The 23498-nt window shown below is 42.0% G+C and overlaps 2 protein-coding genes across 2 annotated transcripts in view; one reads left to right on the top strand and one right to left on the bottom strand.

Annotated features, from left to right (window-relative positions):
- nemf (nuclear export mediator factor) overlaps window positions 1-1366 on the bottom strand; it is a 212832-nt gene extending 211466 nt beyond the window's left edge. The window contains exon 1 of the mRNA XM_078562356.1: window positions 1361-1366. Within this exon, the coding sequence (XP_078418482.1) occupies window positions 1361-1365 (5 nt within the window). The 5' untranslated portion in view covers window position 1366. The remainder of the gene's footprint in view (window positions 1-1360) is intronic.
- The window catches only part of mok (MOK protein kinase), a 118257-nt gene that overhangs the window by 79230 nt on the left and 15529 nt on the right, over window positions 1-23498 (top strand). Inside the window, exon 12 of the mRNA XM_078562360.1 lies at window positions 8170-8373. Within this exon, the coding sequence (XP_078418486.1) occupies window positions 8170-8373 (204 nt within the window). The remainder of the gene's footprint in view (window positions 1-8169; window positions 8374-23498) is intronic.

A 23498-nucleotide genomic window follows, 5' to 3' on the forward strand; every position in this document is an offset into this window, starting at 1 on the left:
GATGTTAACTAGGGGATTGATGGAGGGCCCCCTCCAGTTCTGTGCTCTCCTCTGCAAGGAGGGAAAGAAAAAACTTATGAGTGAGAGTAATGGAATGTGTTGAATGGATGGATGGACAACATTTGTTGAGGGTGACTATAAGGGATAGGCATGCCATTCAGTTAAAATGAGGGTGAGTGTCAGTGGTAGATGACAGATGAGGATGCGAGGGAATGCATTGTCAGAGAGGGATGGGTATACTTGCAAGGCAAATTGGTATGAGGCGTGCTACACTGAAGTAGACTTGAGAAGACGGAGTAAGCAGGTTGACATGATGTGCACGTCAAGATGTAGTTGAATGCGCTATTTCCTTTGGATGAGCCGTTATACCAATACCATATTCTTTGTTTAGATAGAAAAGATCCCATGGCTCTATTTCAAGGAAGAGTGGTGAGTTAACTCTGGTGCCCTGGCTAGCATTTAACCCCCAATTAACATCATTGGTTGTAAAACGCTTTGAGTGGTATCATGGTCACAAAAAGCGCTATATAAATGCAAGATTTTTTTTGCATTCATCTTTCTGCTCTGGTTAGATCATTAAACTGCTTTCAACATTGAATCCAGAAAAATAGCATCACACTCCTGTTGCTTGCCTCCTGAGCAACCTCCAGCATTGCTTTCTTGCTTTTGCCAGCATGATTCCTCCTCCTGTCGGTGGGGAACAGTATCTTTCTGTGGGCCCTTACTTCCTAACATCACATCCAGGGAGACATGACTAAATCTTGGAATGTTGGGGTTCCTTTTTTTCTCTCATCTCCGGAATCCATCAACTGTAATTTTTTTTTCCACAGCTGCTCCCATTCCCTTCCCCTCGAAGGCCCCACAAATAGTGATTTACTTGCATAATTCAGAATCATAAAATCACTGCTCACGGTGCAGTCTCCTCTACATTGGGGAGGCCAAACATAGCTTCGGTGATTGCTTTGCTGCTCCCTTTTTATTCGGAGAGCAGGTGCTAATAATGATTCTGCTGTATCACTTTCACCTTCTGTAAGCCCATCTTTTTTTCCCTTTACTTGTCTTATTACCGTCTCCTTTTGCTCACACCATCAATCCTTTTGTCATTTAAATCCTGCCTTCCACCTTATCATAGATCTTCCCTGTTGTTCTTGTTGCCTCTGTTCTTGCTTAAAACCTGTTATATGATGTAACATTTTGCTGTTCTGATGGCAGATCGCAAATGTTAACTCTGTTTCTCTGTTTATAGATCCTGCCTGGCCTGCTGAATATTTCTAACATTTTCTGTTTAATCAGAAGTCTGGTTATTATCCTTGGGAATCTTTTGCCTTCCAAGTCTGAGTCTCACCCAGAACTGCAATATTTCATTGCAAAGATGCACAATACTTAGTTCTCCAACTTCAACACTTTTATTACTTTCTAACCATAAATGTCAGTGTGTACCATCTACAAGATATACACTGGAGCAACTTGCCAAGGCACCTTCGACAGCAACTTCCAAACCCGCAAGTTCTACCACCCAGAAGAACAAGGACAGCAGATGCATGGGAATACTGCCATTTGCAAATTCCCTTCCAAGTCACTCACCATCCTGACTTGGAAATATAATCGCCATTCCTTCACTGTCCCTGGGTCAAAATCCCTGGGTCAAAATCCTGGAACTCCCTCCCTAACAATACTGTGAATGTATTCATTCACTAGCTCAGAAACCATTCGTTTTGTATTTAGACACTGAAAAGTTACTTTTTAAAAATTCATTCTTGGGATGTGGGCATTGCTGGCAAGGCCAGCATTTATTGCCTTTCCCTAATTGACCTTGAGAAAGTTATAGTGAGCCACCTTCTTGAACTGCTGCAGTCAATTTGGTGTGGATACATTCACAGTGTTGTTAGGGACCTGCTCTTCTAGCCATAGTATTTATATGGCTGGTCCAGTTAAGCTTCTGGCCAATGGTAACTTCCAGGATGTTGATAGTGGGGGATTCAGCAATTGTATTGCTGTTGAATGTCAAGGGGAGATGGTTAGATTCTCTCTTATTGGAGATGGTCATTGCCTGACACTTGTGTGACACAAATGTCACTTGTAACATGTTAGCTTAAGCCTGAATGTTGTCTAGGTCTTTCTACATGTGGACACAGACTGTTTCAGTATCTGAGGAGTTGCGAAAGGCACTGAACACTGTGCAATCATCAGCGAATATTCCCAATTCTGATGTTACGTTGAGGGAATGTCATTCATGAAGCAATTGAAGATAGCTGGAGTAAAAACAGAAAATGCTGGAAAAACTCAGCAGGTCTGGCAGCATCTGTGGAGAGAAAAAACTGAGTTAACGCTTCAAATCCGTATAACTCTTTTTCAGAGCTCAAGCCCAGCTGAAGATAGCTGGGCCTAGGGCTCTACCTTGAGGAGCTCCTGCAGCGATGTCCTGGAGCTGAGATGATCAGTTTCCAACAACCACAACCATCTTCCTTTGTGCAAGAGATATTGAGACACTGTGACTTAAGAATCATTTAATCATGTAAAATTTACACTTGCATAAAACAAAGCATAGCAATGCTAACTAGCTGATTCCTACATCAATCAAGTTAGCCATAGGATATCTGCTGCCTTGGTGCAAACATGGCTGAAATCCCATGGTGAAGTGACCATGGCTGCCCTTTCCATCAAAGCAGCATTCAAACAAGAGTGTCATTCAGGAACCTGAATACAACTGAAATGAATAAGCATCAAGGAGAAAATTCTCCATGGCCTGGAGTCATACCTGGCACAAAGGAAGATGGTTGGGTTGTTGGAGGCCAATCATTTCAAGAAAATCGCTGCAGGAGTTCTTTTCACCTTCAATGCTCTTTCCGCCATTGTAAAGTCAAAAATAAGACTGTTCACTGATGATTGAATAGGTTCAGATCCATTAACAATTTCTCAGATAATGAAGCAGCCCATTCCTGCATGTAGTAAGATTTGGATATCCTCCCAGCTTCATCTATTAACTGGGAAGTAACGTGTGCCACACAAATGCAGGGCATGACCATCTCCAACAGATGACATCCATCCATCTTGGGAGGTGATGGACTGTGTCCAGGGTGTATGTAACTTCTGTATTCAACATCGTCTGTTGTGGCTGCAGAGGCGGATTCGTGAGTGGCAGTTCCTTCTGCAACTGGCACACATGAGGAGTGTTGGCCCAAGGTCAACTAATGTTTTTTTTTTCCTTTTGGTGGGCTCTCTTTTCTGCCGTCTGTTAATTTCTTTTGTCCCCCACACCCTTCTTGACTGCTTGTCTACAGGCACTCCGAACAACAGCAAGGACTTCCCATGCATCGACTCTGGTTCCAGTCAACTTGAAGTCTCGTTTGCAGACATCCTTGTATCGTAGATGTGGATGACCTGTTGGTCTCACGCTAATAGCAAGTTTGCATAGAGCATGTCTTTGGGGATGTGGCGGTTATCCATTTGGTTCTCATGACCCAGCCAATGGAGTCGCCAACAAGAGAGCAAACATGCTAGGAGTCCCAGCATGCTGGTGTACTTCCATACTCGGCACTCTGTCTTGCCAGGGGATGTCCAATATTCGTCAGAGGCAGCAGAGGTGGAAGCTGTTCAGTCACTTTTCTTGGCTTGCATAAATTGTCCATGCCTCGCTACTGTAAAGGAGGGCGCTGACTGTACCAAGCCTGGTACAGACGGAGCTTTGTATTTTTGGTCAGTTTGCTGTTGGTCCATACTTGACTTCTCAATTTTGACATGACAGCTACGGCTTTGGCAATCCTAGTGCTAATTTCAGCATCTAGGGATAGGTTGCTGGTAATTGTTGATCAAAGGTATGTGAAGCTGTTGACGACAACCTCACTCTGAAGGTCGATATTGATGAAAGGTGGAGTCTCTATGTCCTGGCCCATAACTTTTGTCTTCCTGATGCTGATTGTAGTCCAAACTCATTGCAGGTCTGGGTGAACTTATCTGCAAGCTGTCGCAAGTGAACTTCATTATGGGATGCTAGCCCGGTGTTATCAGCAAACAACAATTCATGAACCAGGGCATTATGCATTTTGGTGTTGACACTCAGTCTTGCCAAGTTGAGCAGTTTGAAGTCAACACTGGCATGCAGGTCAACCCCCTTATTTGAGTTGTCGAAAGCATACTAAAACAGCATGGAGAAAAATATGCCAAAGAGAGTTGGCGCCAGGACACAGACCTGCTTTACCCTGTTGCTGATCCAATGATGCCCCGTTGTAACTGACGAAACTGTGCATGTTCTCGTGGAAAGAAGAAATGATGCCCAGGAGGGCAGCCTATTTTCCACAGCAGTTTAAAGAGTCCGTCTCTGCTGACAAGGTCGAAGGCAATGTGGAGGGGTCTGTGCTGTTCATGGTACTTCTCTTGTAACTGAAGTGAGAAAATTGTGTCAACTGTTGATCTGCCAGCTCTGAAGCAGCACTGAGACTTAGGGTATTTGCATGATGCCAGGGTCTGCAATCTGGTTGGAGCAACATGAGCAAAGACCTTTCCCACAATACGACAAAGAGATGCCTCGGTAATTGTTGCAGTCACTGCGATCTACTTTTTGTACCAGATAACTATTTGTGCATTGCATATGTCTTGAGGCACAAATCTTTCGTTCCAGCAGAGACACAGAAGTTCATGGAGATGCTGCAGCACTGCTGGTTTTCCACTTTTGATGATTTTAGGTGGAATTCTATCATTTCCTGGGGCTTTACACTGGCATAGTCCTGTCACTGGCCTTGGTGGGATCGCTGACCAGCTCCTCCATGACAGGAAAGTCTGAAATGGCACTGAGAGCTTCTTCAGTGACGATGTTCTCATTGCAGAGTTGGAGAGAGTGCTTCACCCACCTTTCCATCTGCTTGCTAAGCTTAGTGATCATCCCTGTCTTTGTCTTCAAGGGGACAGTTTTGGCTGCTGCTGGACATGTTGCTTTTTTGATTCTTTCATACTTCCCTCCAGCATCCTCAGACTCAGCAGCAGATTGTATGTTGTTGCAGAGTTTCAACCAGCATTGATTGATGCAGTGCCGAGCAGTCTGCTGAGACTTTGTTCTCACAGCTCCGAGACCATCTAGATTCTGTTTGCTGGGGACTCACTTGTACTTCATGAGGGCTCTCCTCTTGGTTGGCGTAACTGGCTCCATTTCAATCCAATAAACCTCAAACTAGTCAGCATGCCATTAATCTCTTTTCTCGTACGCAATGAGTGCGGAGTTATAGATGGTGTTGCGCAATGATTTCATTCTGACACCACACCCTGGCTTTGGGCATTGTTGGCCTAAAGAGCCTGATTGAGGATGTCGAAGAACCCCCAAGTCTTTTCTGAGTCAATGGTACGGTGAGTGTTGATCCAATGACGACCTTTCTCCTTTGAGTGGTATAGTTTCCTTGGCTCAAGTGAGATCTTGCTACACACCAGGAAGTGGTCAGAGTCGGTCAGCGCTGTGATAACTACGAGTGATGAGGACACTATTGAGAGTGGTACATCTGGTCATGATGGGATCTAGCTGGTGCCAGTGGTGTGATCTCAAATGTGTCCAGGACTACTTGTGGCATGGCTTGATTTGGAAATAGCTGTTCGCCGCACACAGTCAATGGTCACAGCATAGCTCTAGCAATCTCTGTCTTGTTCATTTATCTTGCTGATTCCTTGGTGCCCTCTTCAAGTTGGCCAAGCTCTGTGGTTGGTACCCACCCTTGCGTTGAAGTCTGCTGGAATGTACAATCCCTTGGTGCTGGGAATTTTGCTTATGGTAGTGTCAAATGCCTTGTAGAATTGATCCTTGATATCTGGGGTAGTGGTGTATGTCAGGGCATAGCTGCACATGAGGTTAACTGGGTTTGCACTTGTTGACAAGCAAAGAGTAAGAAGTCTCTCTGAGCCTTCTGTTAGGAGGTTGAATCATCGTGAGTGGTGTTTTTTTTACTGAGAAACCAACTCCATGCTTGTGTTGCCTCTTGCATTTTCCCCTTCCAGAAGAACGTGTAGGGTTTCTCTTTAAGGGACTCACTCTGAGCAAGTCTAATTTCTTGTAGCGCAGCAATATCTATGTTGAGCCTTTAAGTTCCTTGTTGATCACAGCTGTCTTGCATGCATCATCAACCTGCAGAAGGTCTTCGGTTAGGCCAGGACACCTGGTCCTTACCTTACAGCTTGCGATGCGAAAGACTGGTGTCTTTGAGTTTGTCTTGCCTGTTGCAGAGATTAGCAACCCACTTTGAGAGATGATTCGCTAAGCTCCAAGCACCCATTTGAAGCAAGCAGGCTGTGGCAGGACAGCACCTAACCGACTGGGGGCTGTTCAGCTTGAGGCAGGCAGTAGCTATCCAATGAGACACCATGATCTGTCCCACCAATGGGAGTAACTCCTGGTATGCTCTATGCGAATTAAGCGCAAGCTTATAGCCAGTAACTGATTCTTTTTGTATTGTGCCATGTAAACCATAAGGTTAGAATGCACTCTCCAGAATGCAGGCCTGGGCAAATAGTATGGAGACCCTGAGTTGCCCAAGCATCAGGCCCCTGCCGACCCCCAACCTCAGCATTGCTAATATTGTCCAAAGAAAAAGATGAAACCCCCTGTTTGCTACCAGCTCTGCTGCAGGAGTTGCTGGAAAGCTACCCGATAGATGACAGATTACCACCTACGGGACTCCACTCTGGATTTTCTTTTAGGGTTTACTCCTTTAACCTTCTTCTCTCCCGAGACACCCACAAAGCGGTGGGGCTATTTACCCATTGCTGGGGGTCTGGTTCGTGGGCACCAAGATGTAATCACACGCCGATGGGCCTTCTGCAACTTGTCTGGGCGTCAGGCCTCCTGCAAGTCCCCTGTAGCTGTAGTTTAGCCTGGTCCACGAGGTACCCAGTTTACGTATGTTGCCACAGGGAGGCACCAAATAGGGCTTGCTGATGAAGAAGCTATGTACTGGCTGGAGAGGCTTACACACTCAGCTCTCATTTCACAATAGTTATACTGCTAACCAGTGGTGAGAGCTAAAAGCAAGAGGTGACATGTAGACTGACCAATATGCACTACTCACCATGCTAACACATTTGATGCATTACATCAACTGGAGATGCACAACTCCAACAAGAGTGAGCCTAATTACATCCCCTGGAGGTTCAATAGTATTTCCATCACCAAATACCCCACTAGCTACATCCTAGGAGTCACCTGTTGTTCAAAAACAGAAATGGACTCCCACTTAAATGTGTGTACCTCAAGCAGGTCAGAGGTTTGCTAATCTGTGATGAGTAGCTCACCTCCTGACTCCCCAAAACTTCTCCTTCATCTACAAGGCACACCAACATTGTGATGGAGTACTTGCCAATTTCCTGAATGGGTGCAGCTACAACTCTAGAAGCTCAACATTATCCAGAATGAAGCAGTCCTTTTGATCAGCACTCCATTGGTTCCTTCCGGCAGAGGCGTACTGTGGCTGCAGTGTACTATCCACAGGATACACTGACAACACCTCCAAAACCTGTAACTTTCATTAACTAGAATGACATGAGAACGCCATCACCTCCAAATTCCCCTTCAAGTCACAAACCATTCCAACTTGGCCACAAATCTGCATTTCCTCATTGCCATTGGGTCAAAATCCTGAAACCCCCTATGTAATGGCACCTTGATCTCATGGACTGCAGCGGTTCACAGAGAAGGCCCACAACCAATTTCTTGAGCAACTAGGGATGGACAGTAAATTTTGGCCTTGCCAGTGATGCCCTGATCCTAAAGAATGCATTTTTTTAAGAAAGTTGATTTGTGGGAAGGGGGTTTCAGGAGCATTTTGCATTCAGAAGGCAGGGCAACCCTGGGCAGGTAAGGACAAAACTTAGCTTGTGGATTCTCAACGACTTTATTTCCAGGGTTTAAGCAATTTTCCCTCATTTGTTTAGCATACTTATGATTTTGTAGGTTACAGTTAAATTTCTTTCAGCACCTTGGAGCAGATGGTCATTCACAGAAGAAATAATATTGCTTTTCATTATGTATGATATTCAATTTAAAAAATTACATTTTAAGACTATTACCATTCTTTCATTTTGGGTGCTATTTTTATAAGTTATTATGCTAAACCACTTCTGATATGGATATTGATGTGAAGAAAAGTTTAGTGGAGGATTGTAAAACAATTGTTAAACATACAAAATCTATTTCAGCATACAAATTATCCACAGGGACTTCCTATACGACGCCAAATTCCATCATATCCTGTGGAACTACCAAAGCTGAATGTGCCAGGCACAACAAAGATTGTTGCTTACCCCAATCAGACTTTAAAGTCTGTTTTTCCAACAGCATCACGGGCTGAAAATGGAACTCTACCCCAAGTGGGATCTGTACAATACATTGGAAAAAGCAAGGTATGAATGTTGATCTTTTATTCCGCCCTAGTTAAAGAAAGGCCACAGTTTTAAAAAATTCTAACTGTTTTGCACATGATGCTCACTCTAAACATTTTTAGAACAAGCACTGTTCAGGTTAAAGGCAGTTTCATTGTCAGAATCCTGATATATTTATTCCAATCATCATTAATTTACTGCTTCTCTTCAGATGATCAATTATTTGAATGAAAGTACACATACCATGGGTAACCAGCTAACCTACCCTGGAAAATTACAGGGACATCAACTGCTTCATATTGTTTTAGTTAGAATCTATTGCCATTCCTACCTCCATTACAGATGATGCCTCCATGCAGATATTTTCATTTTGTTTTCATTGCTGAGACATGGATTAACAAGAAATCCTCAAGACCTCTATGTATAGGCAAATGAAGAAGGTGGTTAATTTCAACAACTATGTACATACAAACTGAATTTCTTTTGTACCATTTATTTTCTCTTCTAACCTCTCCTAAAAGTGGTGACTCATGTTAAGAGATGGCATCAGGTGTTATGACCCCAATGATTTGTTTTACATGTGAGAGGTTTTTTAACTTATCCTTATCTGGCCTTCGCATATGCAGTGTTTATGTATAGTTTTCAGAAGTAGGAACATTGACAATATGTTAATTATTATAATATAAGAAAAAGGGTAGTCAAGAGTAATGTGAGCCTTTTAAAAGCAAAATAAGGAAATTGCAGATTTGTTCATAATTACTTTGTGTCAGGCTTCACAGTGGAGGAAGAAGCTTATGTACCTGATTTTCCAGGGAAATTAATAATGAATCAAGGACAGGAACTCATTAAATGTAATGTAAGCAAGAAAACAGTATTAGAAAAAATAACAGCCCTAAACACTGGCAAATCCACAGGACTTGATAGTTTCCACTCCAGTGTTTGAGGAAGTTGGTAAGGAAATTGCAGAAACTTTAGCCATAGCCCTCCAAAACTCACTCAATTTAGGAATTGTCCTTTTAGATGGGAAAATTGCAAATATAATACCATAATTATGAAAGATGAGAGCAAGAAATCAGGAAATTATAGATCTGTTGATCTAAAATTTGTTGTGGGTAAACTATTGCAATCTGTAATAACACTTAGAGAAATTTGAGATGATTACAGATAGCCAACATGAATTTTTAAAGAGGGGGTCATGTCTAATGAAGCCAGTTGAATTTTTTGAGGTAGTAATCAGGATATTGATGTAGTTTATATGGCTTTTGATAAGGTTTCACATAAGAGGTTGTTGGCTAAAATCAAAACTCATGGATATGAAGGCAAATTGTTGACCTGGCTAGAAGATTGAATAGATAGTAGAAGACTGAATTAAATAGGATATACAGCACAAATAGACCATTCGGCCCGACCAGTGCATGTTGGCTTTTATGCTCCATTTGAGCCTCCATTCAACCTGCCTCATCTAATTTTATCAGCATTTCCCTTCTTCTTAGGCAGTCTCTCGGAATCAAGGATGACTTGCTTTCACTCTGGTTCGATGGGTTCTGAGATGGCTGTTAAGACCAATGTGCGATCTGCAGACTCTGCCACATGCGAGGCAGGTGGTGCTTGGAGGGTTGGATAGATGAGTTGTTTGGAGGTTTGTGTGCTCTCTCTGACGCCTCAGCTTCACCTGGGGTGTTCCTGACGAAGTGTCTTAATGTTCTTGGTGCCTTCCTGAATGAACTTTTAAAATTTAGTCGGTCACAAGCCAGGGATTCCCATAAATCAGTAGAGATTTTTGACCTCTTCAGGGATGCTTTGGGGACATCGCTAAAATGTTTACCCTGTCCTCCTGTGAGTCTCCTGCTGCGACCAAGCTCAGAGTAGAGCAGCTGCTTTGGGATTCTGGTGTCAGCCATATGAACGCCCTGCCCAGCGGAGCCGATTTTAAATGATTAGCGCCTCGATGCTAGGCATATTGGCTTGGGAGAGCTTCCCATTAAATGCACCTATAATATTCACCTCGATTACTCCCTGCGCTAATGAGTTCCATATTCTCACCATTCTCCAGGTAAAGCAATTTGTTCTGAATTTCCTATTTGATTTTTTGGTGACTATCTTATATTGATGGCCTCTAATTTTGCTCTTACGCACAAGTGGTAACACTCTCTCTGTGCCTATCTATCAAATCCTTTCATGATTTTAAAGACCTAAAAAAGTACTGATAATGGGTATGTACTCTTATTGGAAGGAAGTGCCTAGTGGTGTCCCGCGAGGATCTGTGCAGGAGCCTCAATAATTCACTGTGTTTGTTAATGAATAACTTGAATACATAATATAAAGCCATATATCCAAGCCAGGCCATTCAGGAGAGATGCCAGGAAACACTTCTACATGCAAAGGGTGATAGAAGAAGGGAACTCTCTTCCACAAGGAGTACTAGGTGCTAGCTTAATTAATAACTTTAAATCTGAGATCGATAAAATTTTTGCAAGCCAGAAGTATAAAGGAAGATGGAACAAAGCCAGATGGTTGGAGTTAAGATACAGATCAGCCATGATCTCATTGAATGGTCGAACAGACTCAAGGGACTGAATGGGCTACCTGTGTTCCTATATTCTTAGTCTCTGCGTCTTGCTCAGTGAGTTTGCCAAATTGTGGAAATTTTGTTCTACAGGCACGTACTTATTAGGAACTTAGTTCACACTGCCCAGCCTTATTTCACAGAAGCCCTAACTATAACCCTCCAAGGATCTCTTGACTCAGGAGCCATTCCTTTAGATTGGAAAATCGCGCCTACCACTCTGTTATTTAAGAAAGGTGACAGAAACATTGGGAACTTTAGGTCAGTTAGCCCAACATCTGTTGTTGAGAAATTGCTAGAGTCTATAATTAAGGATAGTGTGATTGAACACCTTGAAAGTTTTCAGCTGATCAGAAAGAGCCAACATGGATTTGCAAAAGGTAGGTCATGCCTGACAAATCTGATTGAATTTTTGAAGAGGTGAGTGGTGTTGTGAACAGGGAATGTCTATGGATGTTATTTATTTGGACTTCCATAAGGCATTTGAAAAACTCTCACATAAGAGACTATTAGCTCATGCGAACCCCATGAAACCAAAGGCAAATTATTGACCTAGTTAGGAAATTGTCTCCTGCCGCTCAGCCAAAGAGTGGGGATATTGGCCAGATACTCTAATTGTCAGGAAATGACTAGTGGTGTCACACAAGAACCTGTATTGGGGCCAAAACTATTCACTGCATTTATTAATGACTTAGATGATGGGATAGAAAGCCACATATCTAGATTTGTTGATGGCACAAAGATAGGAGGCATTTAAAGGAGCATAAATGAATAATTACAAGAAGATATTGATAGATTAAGTGAATAGGCAGAACGGTGGTAAATGGATTTCAGTTTAAGCAAAAATGAGGTCATCCACTTTGAACCCGAAAAGGATAGATCAGGGTACTTCCTAAATTGTGTAAAGCTAGACATAGCAGAGGCCCAAAGAGACTTGGGGGTTACATGGATCATTAAAATGTTATGAACGTGAACGGGTGCAGAAAATTAATCAAAAAGCTCAATGGAATGGTGGACTTTATATCTAGAAGAATAGAATACAAGGGGGTGGAAGTCATGCATCATCTATACAAAGCCCTGATTAGACTACATCTGGAGTGTCGTGAGCAGTTGTGGGCACCACATCTTAAGACAGATATATTGACCTTGGAGGGAGTACAGCATAGGTTTACCAGAGTGATATCTGGACTCCAAGGGCTAAGGTACAAGGATAGATTACAAAAACCAGGGTTGTATTCGCTGCAATTTAGAAGGTTAATGGGTGACTTGATCAATGTTTTCAAGATATTAAGGGAAATAGATAGGGTAGCTATTTAGCCAAAGTCCATGAGGAACAATAGGCATCTGTCTATAGAGACAGTTGGTTACATAGCTTAAGGGGCACCACTCCACATCTGGCATGGGGCAGTTGAGATAAGTCCCAAGCCTACAGCTGGAATAGGAGCCTGTATTATTGATGTTATTCTGAACCACGTGCTAACCATCTAGCCAACCGAGCTAACTGACCCCCAAACAGGGTAAATAGAGAGAATCCATTTCCACTGGTTGGGGAATCCAGGACTAGGGGGCATAGTCGAAAAGTTAGAGCCAGGCCTTTCAGGAGTGAAATTAAGAAACACTTCTACACACAAATGTTGATAGAAATTTGAAACTCTCCACAAATGGCAATTGATACCAGATCAATTGTAAATTTCAAATCTGAAATTGATAGATTTATGTCATCCAAAGGCAATAAGGGATATTGGGCTAAGGTTGGGTATATGGAATTTGATCACAGATCAATCATGATCTCTTTGAATGGTAGTGCCAGCTCAAGGAGCTCATGTTCCTATGTTCTTTATTGCTAGTAGAGAGAGACAGAGATATGAAATTTGCATTACATCAATCTGGTACACTCATATTTGTCGCATCATCTAGTGCTCTTACTCATTTATCCAGCGTTACATTGACTTACTTACTCATCTTCCCTAATTTCCTGACAATTGTATTGGCCTGCAATATGAGCTTGGTTACTGACATGTCTTTCTTACCCTCCATCATATATGATATTTTGAAATGCACCAATCTCAGTACAAGAGCTCAGTGCGTCTAACTCATCCATGATACATGGCTACCAAAATATCAAAGCTTGGTTCTTCTCATTATAAAGATATGTCAGGGTCTAGCCAAGCATATAATACACCTACACTCCCGGGTCAGATAGAAAATTGAAGGTGAGAAAAAATCACTGTACTTTTAATCAAGCAATTGCTGAGCATAAAAACAAAAAATGCTGGAAAAACTCAGCAGGTCTGGCAGCATCTGTGGAGAGAGAAACAGAGCTGACATTTTGAGTCCATATGACTTTCCTTCAGAGCTAAAGAGAAGTAGAAATGTGATGGATTTTATTCTGTTTAAGAGGAGGTGGAGCAAAATAGAAGGTCAGGGATAGTTGGGAGCTAAGGAAAGATTGATAAAGGTGTCATGGGCACAAGACAAAGGGAGTGTTAACGGTAGTGGTAGAGACTAAAGAAGGTGCTGAGAGTGGCCTAAAGGTAAGAGCAGAATGCATTAATAGCAGAACAAGGGTCAGTGCTCTGTGAAAGCACAACATTGCTGAGCATGTTCTGCAACAGCTCACAGATGGTGTCTTGAAATAATCTCATGGAGCATCAATCTGCCAATGTATCTAAGACCTTGTATAAACTCAACGGGGGAAGATTAACTGCACATGGTTTGAACTAGGAGATTTTCTCCTTAAAATGATGTGATGTTGTATGAGAAAATCTACGGTGGATAATCTAATGTTATTTTAAAAATCATGTTTTGTAGAGTTAAGAGAAGGTAAATTTTCAGTGTAATGAACCCTCACATCTAATTAACTAAAAGCAACTTCCATAACTATTACTTTCTTGGTAAAAGAAATACAATTTCTTATTTTATCTACATCAATTACATGCTGTATTAGTTCTATGAATATTGGTAAGAAAACATCAGAGATCTTTAACAAAAGTTGAGCTAATTTAATCACAAACTTATTTCTTAATTAAGTAGAAGGACACTTTGAGTGTGTTAGTTTGTTGGATTTTGCTTGTTACTAACTTTTCATTCTGCAAATGTAAAATCATGATTTTAATTTGCTTCATGTCCTATTACAAACATCCTTTGCTAGTCAAATGATCATATAAATTTGAACAAAGGCAGTTGCCCCTAACTTATTTTTACTAGTGAGAAATGTCCTAGCAGCTGAGTGAATCAGGCACCAGCATAACCTTTCCTTACTATCGACATTTTGAAATATATTTAATATTTGAACATAACGCTAAAGACCATGTCATCGATGGTCTTCTAGAATTTGTAATATTCATTTTGAAGTTGTATATCTTTTTATCATTGTTCTCTGCTATGGCTGAGAAGTATTCAAACCCTGAAGGATGATATTTGTTCAGTTATTTCCTTTGCTGTGTGCAGTGCGCACCATTATCTGATTTTGCATGTGTTCAGTGATCGGTCATACTAAGGATGGTTTTTGCCTCATGCTCAAGATTTGTAATTGGTTTTTCCAGCAGATGTTCCTGCTGTTATTCACACCCTTCAACCTCTCCTGTATGGCTCTGGTTTTCAAATTTGTATATTATGTATTTTGTGTACAGTTGGCTGGTTGTGAGAAACAATGGCTTTGACTAGTAAGATGAACCAAGGATTAATTTTTCCAGGAAGGAATTTCTCAGTTTTCTATTTAGTTGTGGCTCTTTCCTATGACTAGCAGAAGAGCTTTAGCAGGAATAAGTTCAAGTGATAGGCCCAAAAATACACTTTTAGAAGGCAAAGCTTCAGGGACCTTTGGGTGTATGAGCAAGGAAAGAGCATTATGTTTGTTTGTTTTTTTGTCTCTTTCCCTTCACCCCCCCCAAAAATAGGAGGATCCATTCAATCTTTCTACTCTTCAGAACGAGGTTATGTAATTCAGGAAGACTACTGATGACCGGAGATAAATTAGTTTAGGTAAGATTTTCTTTTACGTGCTTCCGGAAATCCCTAAATTGACACAGAGAGCACCTCATTACAAACATTTATTTCTAAACTTCACATTAAAGAAAGCCAATTAGCAAATGCAACAAAAAACAAATAGTACTGCAAGAGTAATGAACGTGGTGGGGGATGGGGAATTCCATTTTGGATAAAGCTAGATTTACACTATTAAAATTCATAACTCAACTGATTTTATTTAAAAGAAATGTAAAAAGACACCCTAGGTATCTATAACAAAATTCTAGGAAGAAAAATCGAGCATCATGATTATTCCTCATTATCGACATTTTGCAATATATTTAATAATTAAGTATTTAATATATAAAATATTTAAATATATAAACATTTAAATATTAGAACATAACACAAGATCATGGACAAACTGGGTCGACCTATTAAGTGTATAGAAATGTACAAAATTATTATAAGGGATTCAACTGAAAGATAACCATTATATTGTACATTGACCAAAAAGTGTGATATAAAAGGATAACCCAAGATCCATACGATGCAATGTTCATTATACTTACACATGTAGAAAAAGATAAACTTGAGAAAAGTTTAAACAGGAGGTAGGGGCAGGAAAGGGAAAATCTGTAACTCAACACTAAATGAAAATGCAGCACATAGCAATTTGACCACGGAAAACAAGCGCAGAAAAGGTCCAATGTCTGTGCCCTATGATTCAAAGACACCCGAAATATGTCCATAAGCATATGTTACTGAGAGGCTTATCACCTTTTTTTTAGGCTTCCTTCCCAAAATTCTGCTGCCCTAAATGTTGCTCTGCTAGGCCATTTGCATTCAGGAGAACTAGGTCAGCATTGAGGTTGCTACCAAAAAGAATCATACCTGAATTTGGAGCTAGGAATTGCGGGAATGCTCCATATAATTCCACAGCAGTCCTGGAGTCTGTTGCTGGCCCCTGTTCGACTCCCTCCTGATCACATACTAGCCACAGGATCACAGCCGTGATTTTAGGGCCATTTCAGCGTTGCAGCGGTGCAAAATTGATGGCCATTTCACCATCCATGGTTTACCAGCCTAATTTAAATGAGCCCTAATTTCAATCGGACCTCAGTCATACTTGTTATGGTGCAGGGATCATCCAAGATCCCCTACTCATTCCAGCAGGACAGCACTATCCAATTTTTACTCCCATATCCCTCAAACAATCTCTCACTAGATTAATCCTTTAACCTGAAGAGAGGAAATCTGGTAAATATGATTAGTTTGAGGTGCAGTCATGCGGGGATGTAATTAGTACTTAATCTTTAGTTCTCCTTTTGCAAGCAAATAATGGTTTTCGGTTTTGAAGGAGTAGAACTCCGACATTCAGGCATGGATGCTCAAGAACTTTTGATGTGATTGTAACTCATTGGATCAATATAAATTAAGATAGAATAAAACATACCAGTTTCTCTTCTGGAAAAATAAACAAAAGAAAATGCTCTGTGACATCAGCAATCAAGTAGCTTTTCCATCTGCTATGAAATTATGTATCTACAAAAATTGCACCTTCAAGAAGAAATCAAAAGCCCAAACAGAGCGCTACTATCAAATAAATGAAGAGAACTTCAAACCTGTATTCCACCAACTCAAGAGACTACGTCTTGCTATTACAGGAGGGATGCCAAGGTTATTCCAGAAACGTTTGGCTGATGGAGCAAGAGGAATGTAGAAGTGATTAACCAGTCTCCAAATCATAGTGTGACCCAGGACCCAGATCAAAGGATGAAATTGCTTTGGAACTGGAGCACTTCTTGATATAGCAGAAAGAAAGTTACTAAGTATAGCAAGCAACATTTCTACACCTGCTCTCGCAATACCTACTGTTGGTCCTTGAAGAGGTGATGCAGTCCTAAATTGAATAAAACTAAGTAATATGTCCAGTCTGTTGAAGATGACAAAGTATATTAACCTGGAATTTGAAAACACAGAGCAACTGGGAAAGAATCTCCATTTTCAGGACAATACCCTAATCACTGTAGCATAACTCATTTGGCTAAAATCCCTTTAATGATGAAAGGGGAATTAGCCTTACATAATATTTGTAGATCAGATGTGACTAGCAGCCCAAGTGTTTAGAAATATTAGTGGCTCATTTTCAAGGAAGGCTACATGTTCTGCGTCCCTCTCCCTTTACAAGAACTTGTCAAATGGTTTATCCTGCTGTTACCTTTGATTACAACTGGTTAAGATTTTTCTTTAGTTACTATATTTTTTCCAAATAATCGCAGTTAATAAGCTCCATTTCCAACGTTACACTTGTATGATTTTATATGGTATATTTTTTTCAAGATGATGAACCACTTGCATTTATATGGAACCTTTACCTGGGCTAAATTTGTGGGAAGGAGAGGTCATCTTATACGTGATACACTGAGGTTTTTCCTGCTGTTGGAATAAATTATCCAAAGATAGCAGCAGTCTAAGAGCCTGTTTTAATTAGTTGTTGCTTCATTCAATTTCCCAAGGCCTCTGATATTTATATGACTGCGCTCATTTCAAGCTTTAGTCTCCGTTCCCATTTCTGATTTTAAATCTCATTTTTCATTTTCTATTCTGTTGAGAGGAAGAATTAACATTTAAATATCACAGTCCTGTAGAGCAAGGAAATAGCTGACCAAAACACCCAATAAAAATATTCAGGCTCCTCCTACATTGATATTTGACATTTTAAAAATATTCCCTTTTGTAATGGATGGTTGGAATTTATCAAAGTTCAAAAAAGTCAAAAAGATTAAGATTACATAAACGACAGAATAAACTGACAGTGCTGGACTAGTAAGGCAGAGGGACAGTTGACAGCCAATGAAAAATACACTCCCTCCTTTGGTGCTATAGGGCTGCATTTTACGGTAAAAATAATGGTGAGGCTGACAGTGTGACCATTACTAAAGTGTCAGACAACAACTTCCAGTGACCTCATGCGTGTAGGAAGTGTAGAAATCATGACGTTGCTGTCCTTGTCATCCTGCTCCTCCAGCTGCTGTGCTATATTCACATCTCGTCAAGAGACTTGGCTTGAAATAAATGGAACTGGAAGAGTTTGCTGTACTAATGAATTAGATAACCATTAGCCTCACCAGAAAAAGTTAGAGCTTGTCTTCCAGTATGAGTAAAGTTTTAACAGCATGATAAGTCTTAATTACTAACAAACAACCTCTCTGGCACTGAAAATCAACTTTTATAAGTGTGGAGTATCATTATTTCAGATTTTAATTATTGTTACAGATATTAAAAAAGTAACTCACATTTTCTTTACTTCTTTCTAATCATCGCTATCTTGCTCCTGCTGCTTAAATTTGCGGGAATTCAGCATGATGCTTAGCTAAAGATCAAACCTAAAATTAGTACTAGATGTCAAGACTGATGGGTTGCTGTTTCAATATTATAAATTTAAAAGAATAGATGGACAACAGCTGATGGGAATGTGCCAGTTGAAATGAGAAAGAACAAAGAAACATTGTACTAGTTGACTTTTGTCAATAAAAAAATAAGACCATAAGAAGTATGAGCAGGAGGGGGCACATCAAATCTGCTCAGCCATTCAATAAGATCATGGCTAAACTGCTGCATCAATTCCAGTTTCCTTCCATGTTTCCATATCCCTCGATTCCCTTAGTGCTCAAGAATCTATCAGTCTCAGTCTTGAAATTTACTCATTGCCTGAGCATTCATAGCCACCTGGGGTAGAAAATTCCATTGATTCACAACCCTCTTTGTGAAGAAATTTATTTTCATCTCAGTCTTAAATGGCAACCTCTTATCCTGAGATGATGGGCTCAATTTTGTGAGGGGTGTCAGGTCCCTGACATTGGGATAAAAAGTGTGTCCCGAGCCCGCATTTACCAGCAGCGGGACCTGCGTGACAATTTTACAACAGCCTTGTAATTGGCCATCCAATTGGGCTTGCTATCCAATTAAGGATGGGCAGGCATCTAGCTTCTGCCAGTCCAATCAGAGGACTGGCAGCTCTGAAGCCTCAGCGTCAACTGGAGAGGTTGTCACTGCTGAGGAATGCAGGAGACCTGGGGCCTACAACTGGTAAGTTTTTTATGGGATGCCTATACTCCCATCCTGGACTGCCGCTGGGAGGTCGCCTCCATTTAGCAGCGGCCTCCCCACACCTCTGGTGGAGGTCACCCCACCATTGGCATTTTGCCAGAGGCACTGTAAATTGGCCCCTTATTGGGCATTTATCTATGGTCATCAGCTGCCTGCCTTCGAGCAGGCAACCTTTCCGCAGCTGGTCTCACCATCAGTGAAATGCCGACACTGGGGCTGCATTTGGAATCCAATCCACTATGGCTCCATCATTTTACTGCCCCTACATCCCAGCCTGCATCCTGGAGGCAGGTAAAATCCAGGCCTATGTCCCCATCAAACAGGGGGGAAAGCGTCTCAGAATTCTTGACAGGGTAGATATTATGTTTAAATGAAATCCAGAGAATATAGACTCATTCTACTCAGTCCCTCCTCATAGGACAGTCTGTCATCCCAGGAATCAATCTAGTGAGCCTTTGTTGTACCCCCACTAAGGCAAGTATATCCTTCCTTCAGTAAGGAGACTAAAACTGTACACACTACTCCAGGTGTGATCTCACTAAAGGTTGATATATTACAGCAAGATATCCTTACTCTTATAAGCCAACCTTCTTGTAATCAAGGCTAACCTACCATTTCTCTTCCTAATTGCTTGCTGTACCAGCATGTTAACCTACAGTGATTTATGTGCAAGGATCCCCAAATCCCTCTGAATAACAGCAAAAACAGCAACAACTTGTATTTATAAATCATTATTAACATAATAAAACAATACAAGGCACGTGATAGGAGCAGTAAAAGTCAAAGTATGACACTGAACCACATCAGGCTCCGAGTGATGAATGGCCTACTCCTGCTTCTAAGTCCTATATAAGGAGATATTAGGTCAGATGACCAAAAGCTTGGTTAAAGAAGTAGGCTTAAAGGAGGAAAGTGAGATAAGGAGGTGGAGAAGTTAAGGGAGAGAATTCCAGAGCTTGGAGCTTAGGCAACTGAGCATGGCCACCAATGTTGGAGTAATTATAAATGGGAATGCACTAAAGAGGTGCGCAGATATGTCAGCGGGTTATGGAATTGGGGGATATTGCAGATATAAGGAGTGGCGAGACCACGGAGAGGGATTTGAAAACAAGGATGAGAATTTTAAAGTCAAGACGTTGCTTGACTGGGAGCCAGCTAAGTTGGTGAACACAGGAGTGAAGGGAAATGAGGCTTGCTGCGAGTGAAAACACGGGCAGCTCAAGTTTATTTGGGTAGAATGTAGGATACCAGCCAGGAATGTGTTGGAATAGTCAAGCCTAGAGGTAAAGAAAGCACGGATGAGGGTTTCAGCAACAGTTGAGCTGAGACGGGTGAAGTTGGGCGATGTTACGGAGGTGAAAACAGGCAGCCTTAGATATGGCACGAATGTGAGGTCTGAAGTTCATATCAAAGTTCATACTAAATATGACACCAAGGTTGTGAACAGACTGGCTTAATCTCAGACTGTTGCCAGGGAGAGGGACGGAGTCAGTACATAAGAAATAGGAGCAGGAGTAGGCCATTTGGCCCCTTGAGCCTGCTCCGCCTTTCAACTAGATCATGGCTTGATCTTCTACCTTAACACCATTTTCCAACGCTAACCCTATATCCCTTGATATCTTTAATATCTAGAAATCTATTGATCCCAGCCTTGAATATACTCAATAATTGAGCCTCCACAGAGATCTGAGGTAGAGAATTCCAAAGATTCACCACCCTCTGAATGAAAAAATTCCTCCTAAGGGATTCCTCTCAGTCCTATAAGGCCTACCTCTTATTCTGAGACTGTCCCCTGGTTCTAGGCCCCTGCCCCCACCCCTCCCCCTCCCAGCCTAGGGAAACATCCTTCTTGCATCTACCCTGTAAGAATTTTATATGCTTCAATGAGATCACCCCTCATTCTCCTAAATGCTAGAGAATATAGGTCCAGTCTCTGCAATCTCTCCCCACAGGACAATCCTGCCATCCCAGAGATCAGGCTGGTGAACCTTTGTTGCACCCCCTCTATGGCAAATATATCCTTCCTTGGGTAAGTAGCTCAAAACTGTACACAATACTCGAGGTGTGGTCTCATCAAGGTTCTGCACAATTGCAGCAAGGCTTCTTTACTCCTGTACTCAAATCCTCTTTCAACAAAGGCCAACATACCACTTTCCTAAAAGCAAAAAACTGTGGATGCTGGAAATCCAAAACAAAAATACCTGGAAAAACTCAGCAGGTTTGGCAGCATCTGCGGATAGGAGCAGAGTTAACGTTTCGAGTCCGAATGACCCGTCAACAGAACTAAGTAAAAATAGAAGAGAGGTGAAATATAAGCTGGTTTGTGGCGGGGGGGGGAGACAAGAAGAGCTGGATAGAGGGCCAGTGATAGGTGGAGATAACCAAAAGATGTCACAGACAAAAGGACAAAGAGATGTTGAAGGTGGTGATATTATCTAAAGGATTGTGCTAATTAAGGGTAGAAAGCAGGACGAGCAAGGTACAGATAGCCCTAGTGGGGTTGGGGCGGGGGGAAGGGATCGAAATAGGCTAAAAGGTAGAGATAAAACAATGGATGGAAATACACTTAAAAATAATGGAAGTAGGTGGGAAAAGAAAAATCTATGTAAATTATTGGAAAAAAACAAAAAGGAGGGGGAAAATCGGAAAAGGGGTGGGGATGGAGGAGAGAGTTCATGATCTAAAATTGTTGAATTCAATATTCAGTCCGAAAGGCTGTAAAGTGCCTAGTCGGAAGATGAGGTGCTGTTCCTCCAGTTTGCGTTGAGCTTCACTGGAACAATGCAGCAAGCCAAGGATGGACATGTGGGCATGAGAGCAGGGTGGAGTGTTGAAATGGCAAGCGACAGGGAGGTCTGGGTAATACTTGTAGACAGACCGAAGGTGTTCTGCAAAGTGGTCACCCAGTCTGCGTTTGGTCTCTCCAATGTAGAGGAAACCGCATTGGGAGCAACGAATGCAGTAGACTAAGTTGAGGGAAGTGCAAGTGAAATGCTGCTTCACTTGAAAGGAGTGTTTGGGCCCTTGGACGGTGAGGAGAGGGGAAGTAAAGGGGCAGGCGTTGCACCTTCTGCAGTTGCATGGGAAGGTGCCGTGGGAGGGGGTTAAGGTGTAGGGGGTGATGGAGGAGTAGACCAGGGTGTCCCGGAGGGAACGATCCCTGCAGAATGCCGCCGGGGGGGGCGAAGGGAAGATGTGTTTGGTGGTGGCATCATGCTGGAGTTGGCGGAAATGGCGGAGGATGATCCTTTGAATGCGGAGCTTGATGGGGTGATAAGTGAGGACAAGGGGGACCCTAGCATGTTTCTGGGAGGGAGAAGGTGGTGTGAGGGCGGATGCGTGGGAGATGGGCCGGACACGGTTGAGGGCCCTGTCAACCACCGTGGGTGGAAAACCTCGGTTAAGGAAGAAGGAGGACATGTCAGAGGAACTGTTTTTGAAAGTGGCATCATCAGAACAGATGCGACGGAGGCGAAGGAATTGAGAGAATGGGATGGAGTCCTTGCAGGAAGCGGGGTGTGAGGAGCTGTAGTTGAGGTAGCTGTGGGAGCCGGTAGGCTTGTAATGGATATTGGTGGACAGTCTATCACCAGAAATTGAGACAGAGAGGTCAAGGAAGGGAAGGGAAATGTCAGAGATGGACCATGTGAAAATGATGGAGGGGTGGAAATTGGAAGCAAAATTAATAAATTTTTCCAGGTCCCGACGAGAGCATGAAGCAGCACTGAAGTAATCATCGATGTACTGGAGAAAGAATTGTGGGAGGGGGCTGGAGTAGGACTGAAACAAGGAATGTTCCACATACCCCATAAAGAGACAGGCATAGCTGGGGCCCAAGCGAGTACCCATAGCCACACCTTTTATTTGGAGGAAGTGAGAGGAGTTTAAGGAGAAATTGTTCAGTGTGAGAACAAGTTCAGCCAGACGGAGGAGAGTAGTGGTGGATGGGGATTGTTCGGGCCTCTGTTCGAGGAAGAAGCGGAGAGCCATCAGACCATCCTGGTGGGGGATGGATGGACCACTTTCCTTCCTAATTGCTTGCTGCACCTGCGTGTTAGCTTTCAGTGACTTATTAACAAGGACACCTAGATCCCTTTGGACATCAACTCTTCCCAATCTCTCACCAATTAAGAAATACTCTGCATTTCTGTTTTTCCTGCCAAAGTGGATAACTTCACTTTTTTTCTATGTTATATTTCATCCGCCATGTTCTTGCACACTCACCCAATCTGTCTAAATCTCCTTGAAGCTTCTTTGCATTCTCCTCACAACTCTCATTCCTAACAATTTTGTGTCATCAGCAAACTTGGAAATATTACATTTGGTCCCCACATCCAAATCATTGGTATGGATTGTGAATAGCTGGAGCCCTAGCACCAATCCTTGCAGTCCCCACTAGTCACAGCCTGCCAACCTGAGAATGACCTGTTAATTCCTACTGTTATTGGTTAACAGACAGAAAACATTAAATCCATGCCTGTATATTAGCCCCAATTCC

The sequence above is a fragment of the Cetorhinus maximus genome, chromosome 18 (assembly GCF_964194155.1).
Source record: "Cetorhinus maximus chromosome 18, sCetMax3.hap1.1, whole genome shotgun sequence".
NCBI lineage: Eukaryota > Metazoa > Chordata > Chondrichthyes > Lamniformes > Cetorhinidae > Cetorhinus > Cetorhinus maximus.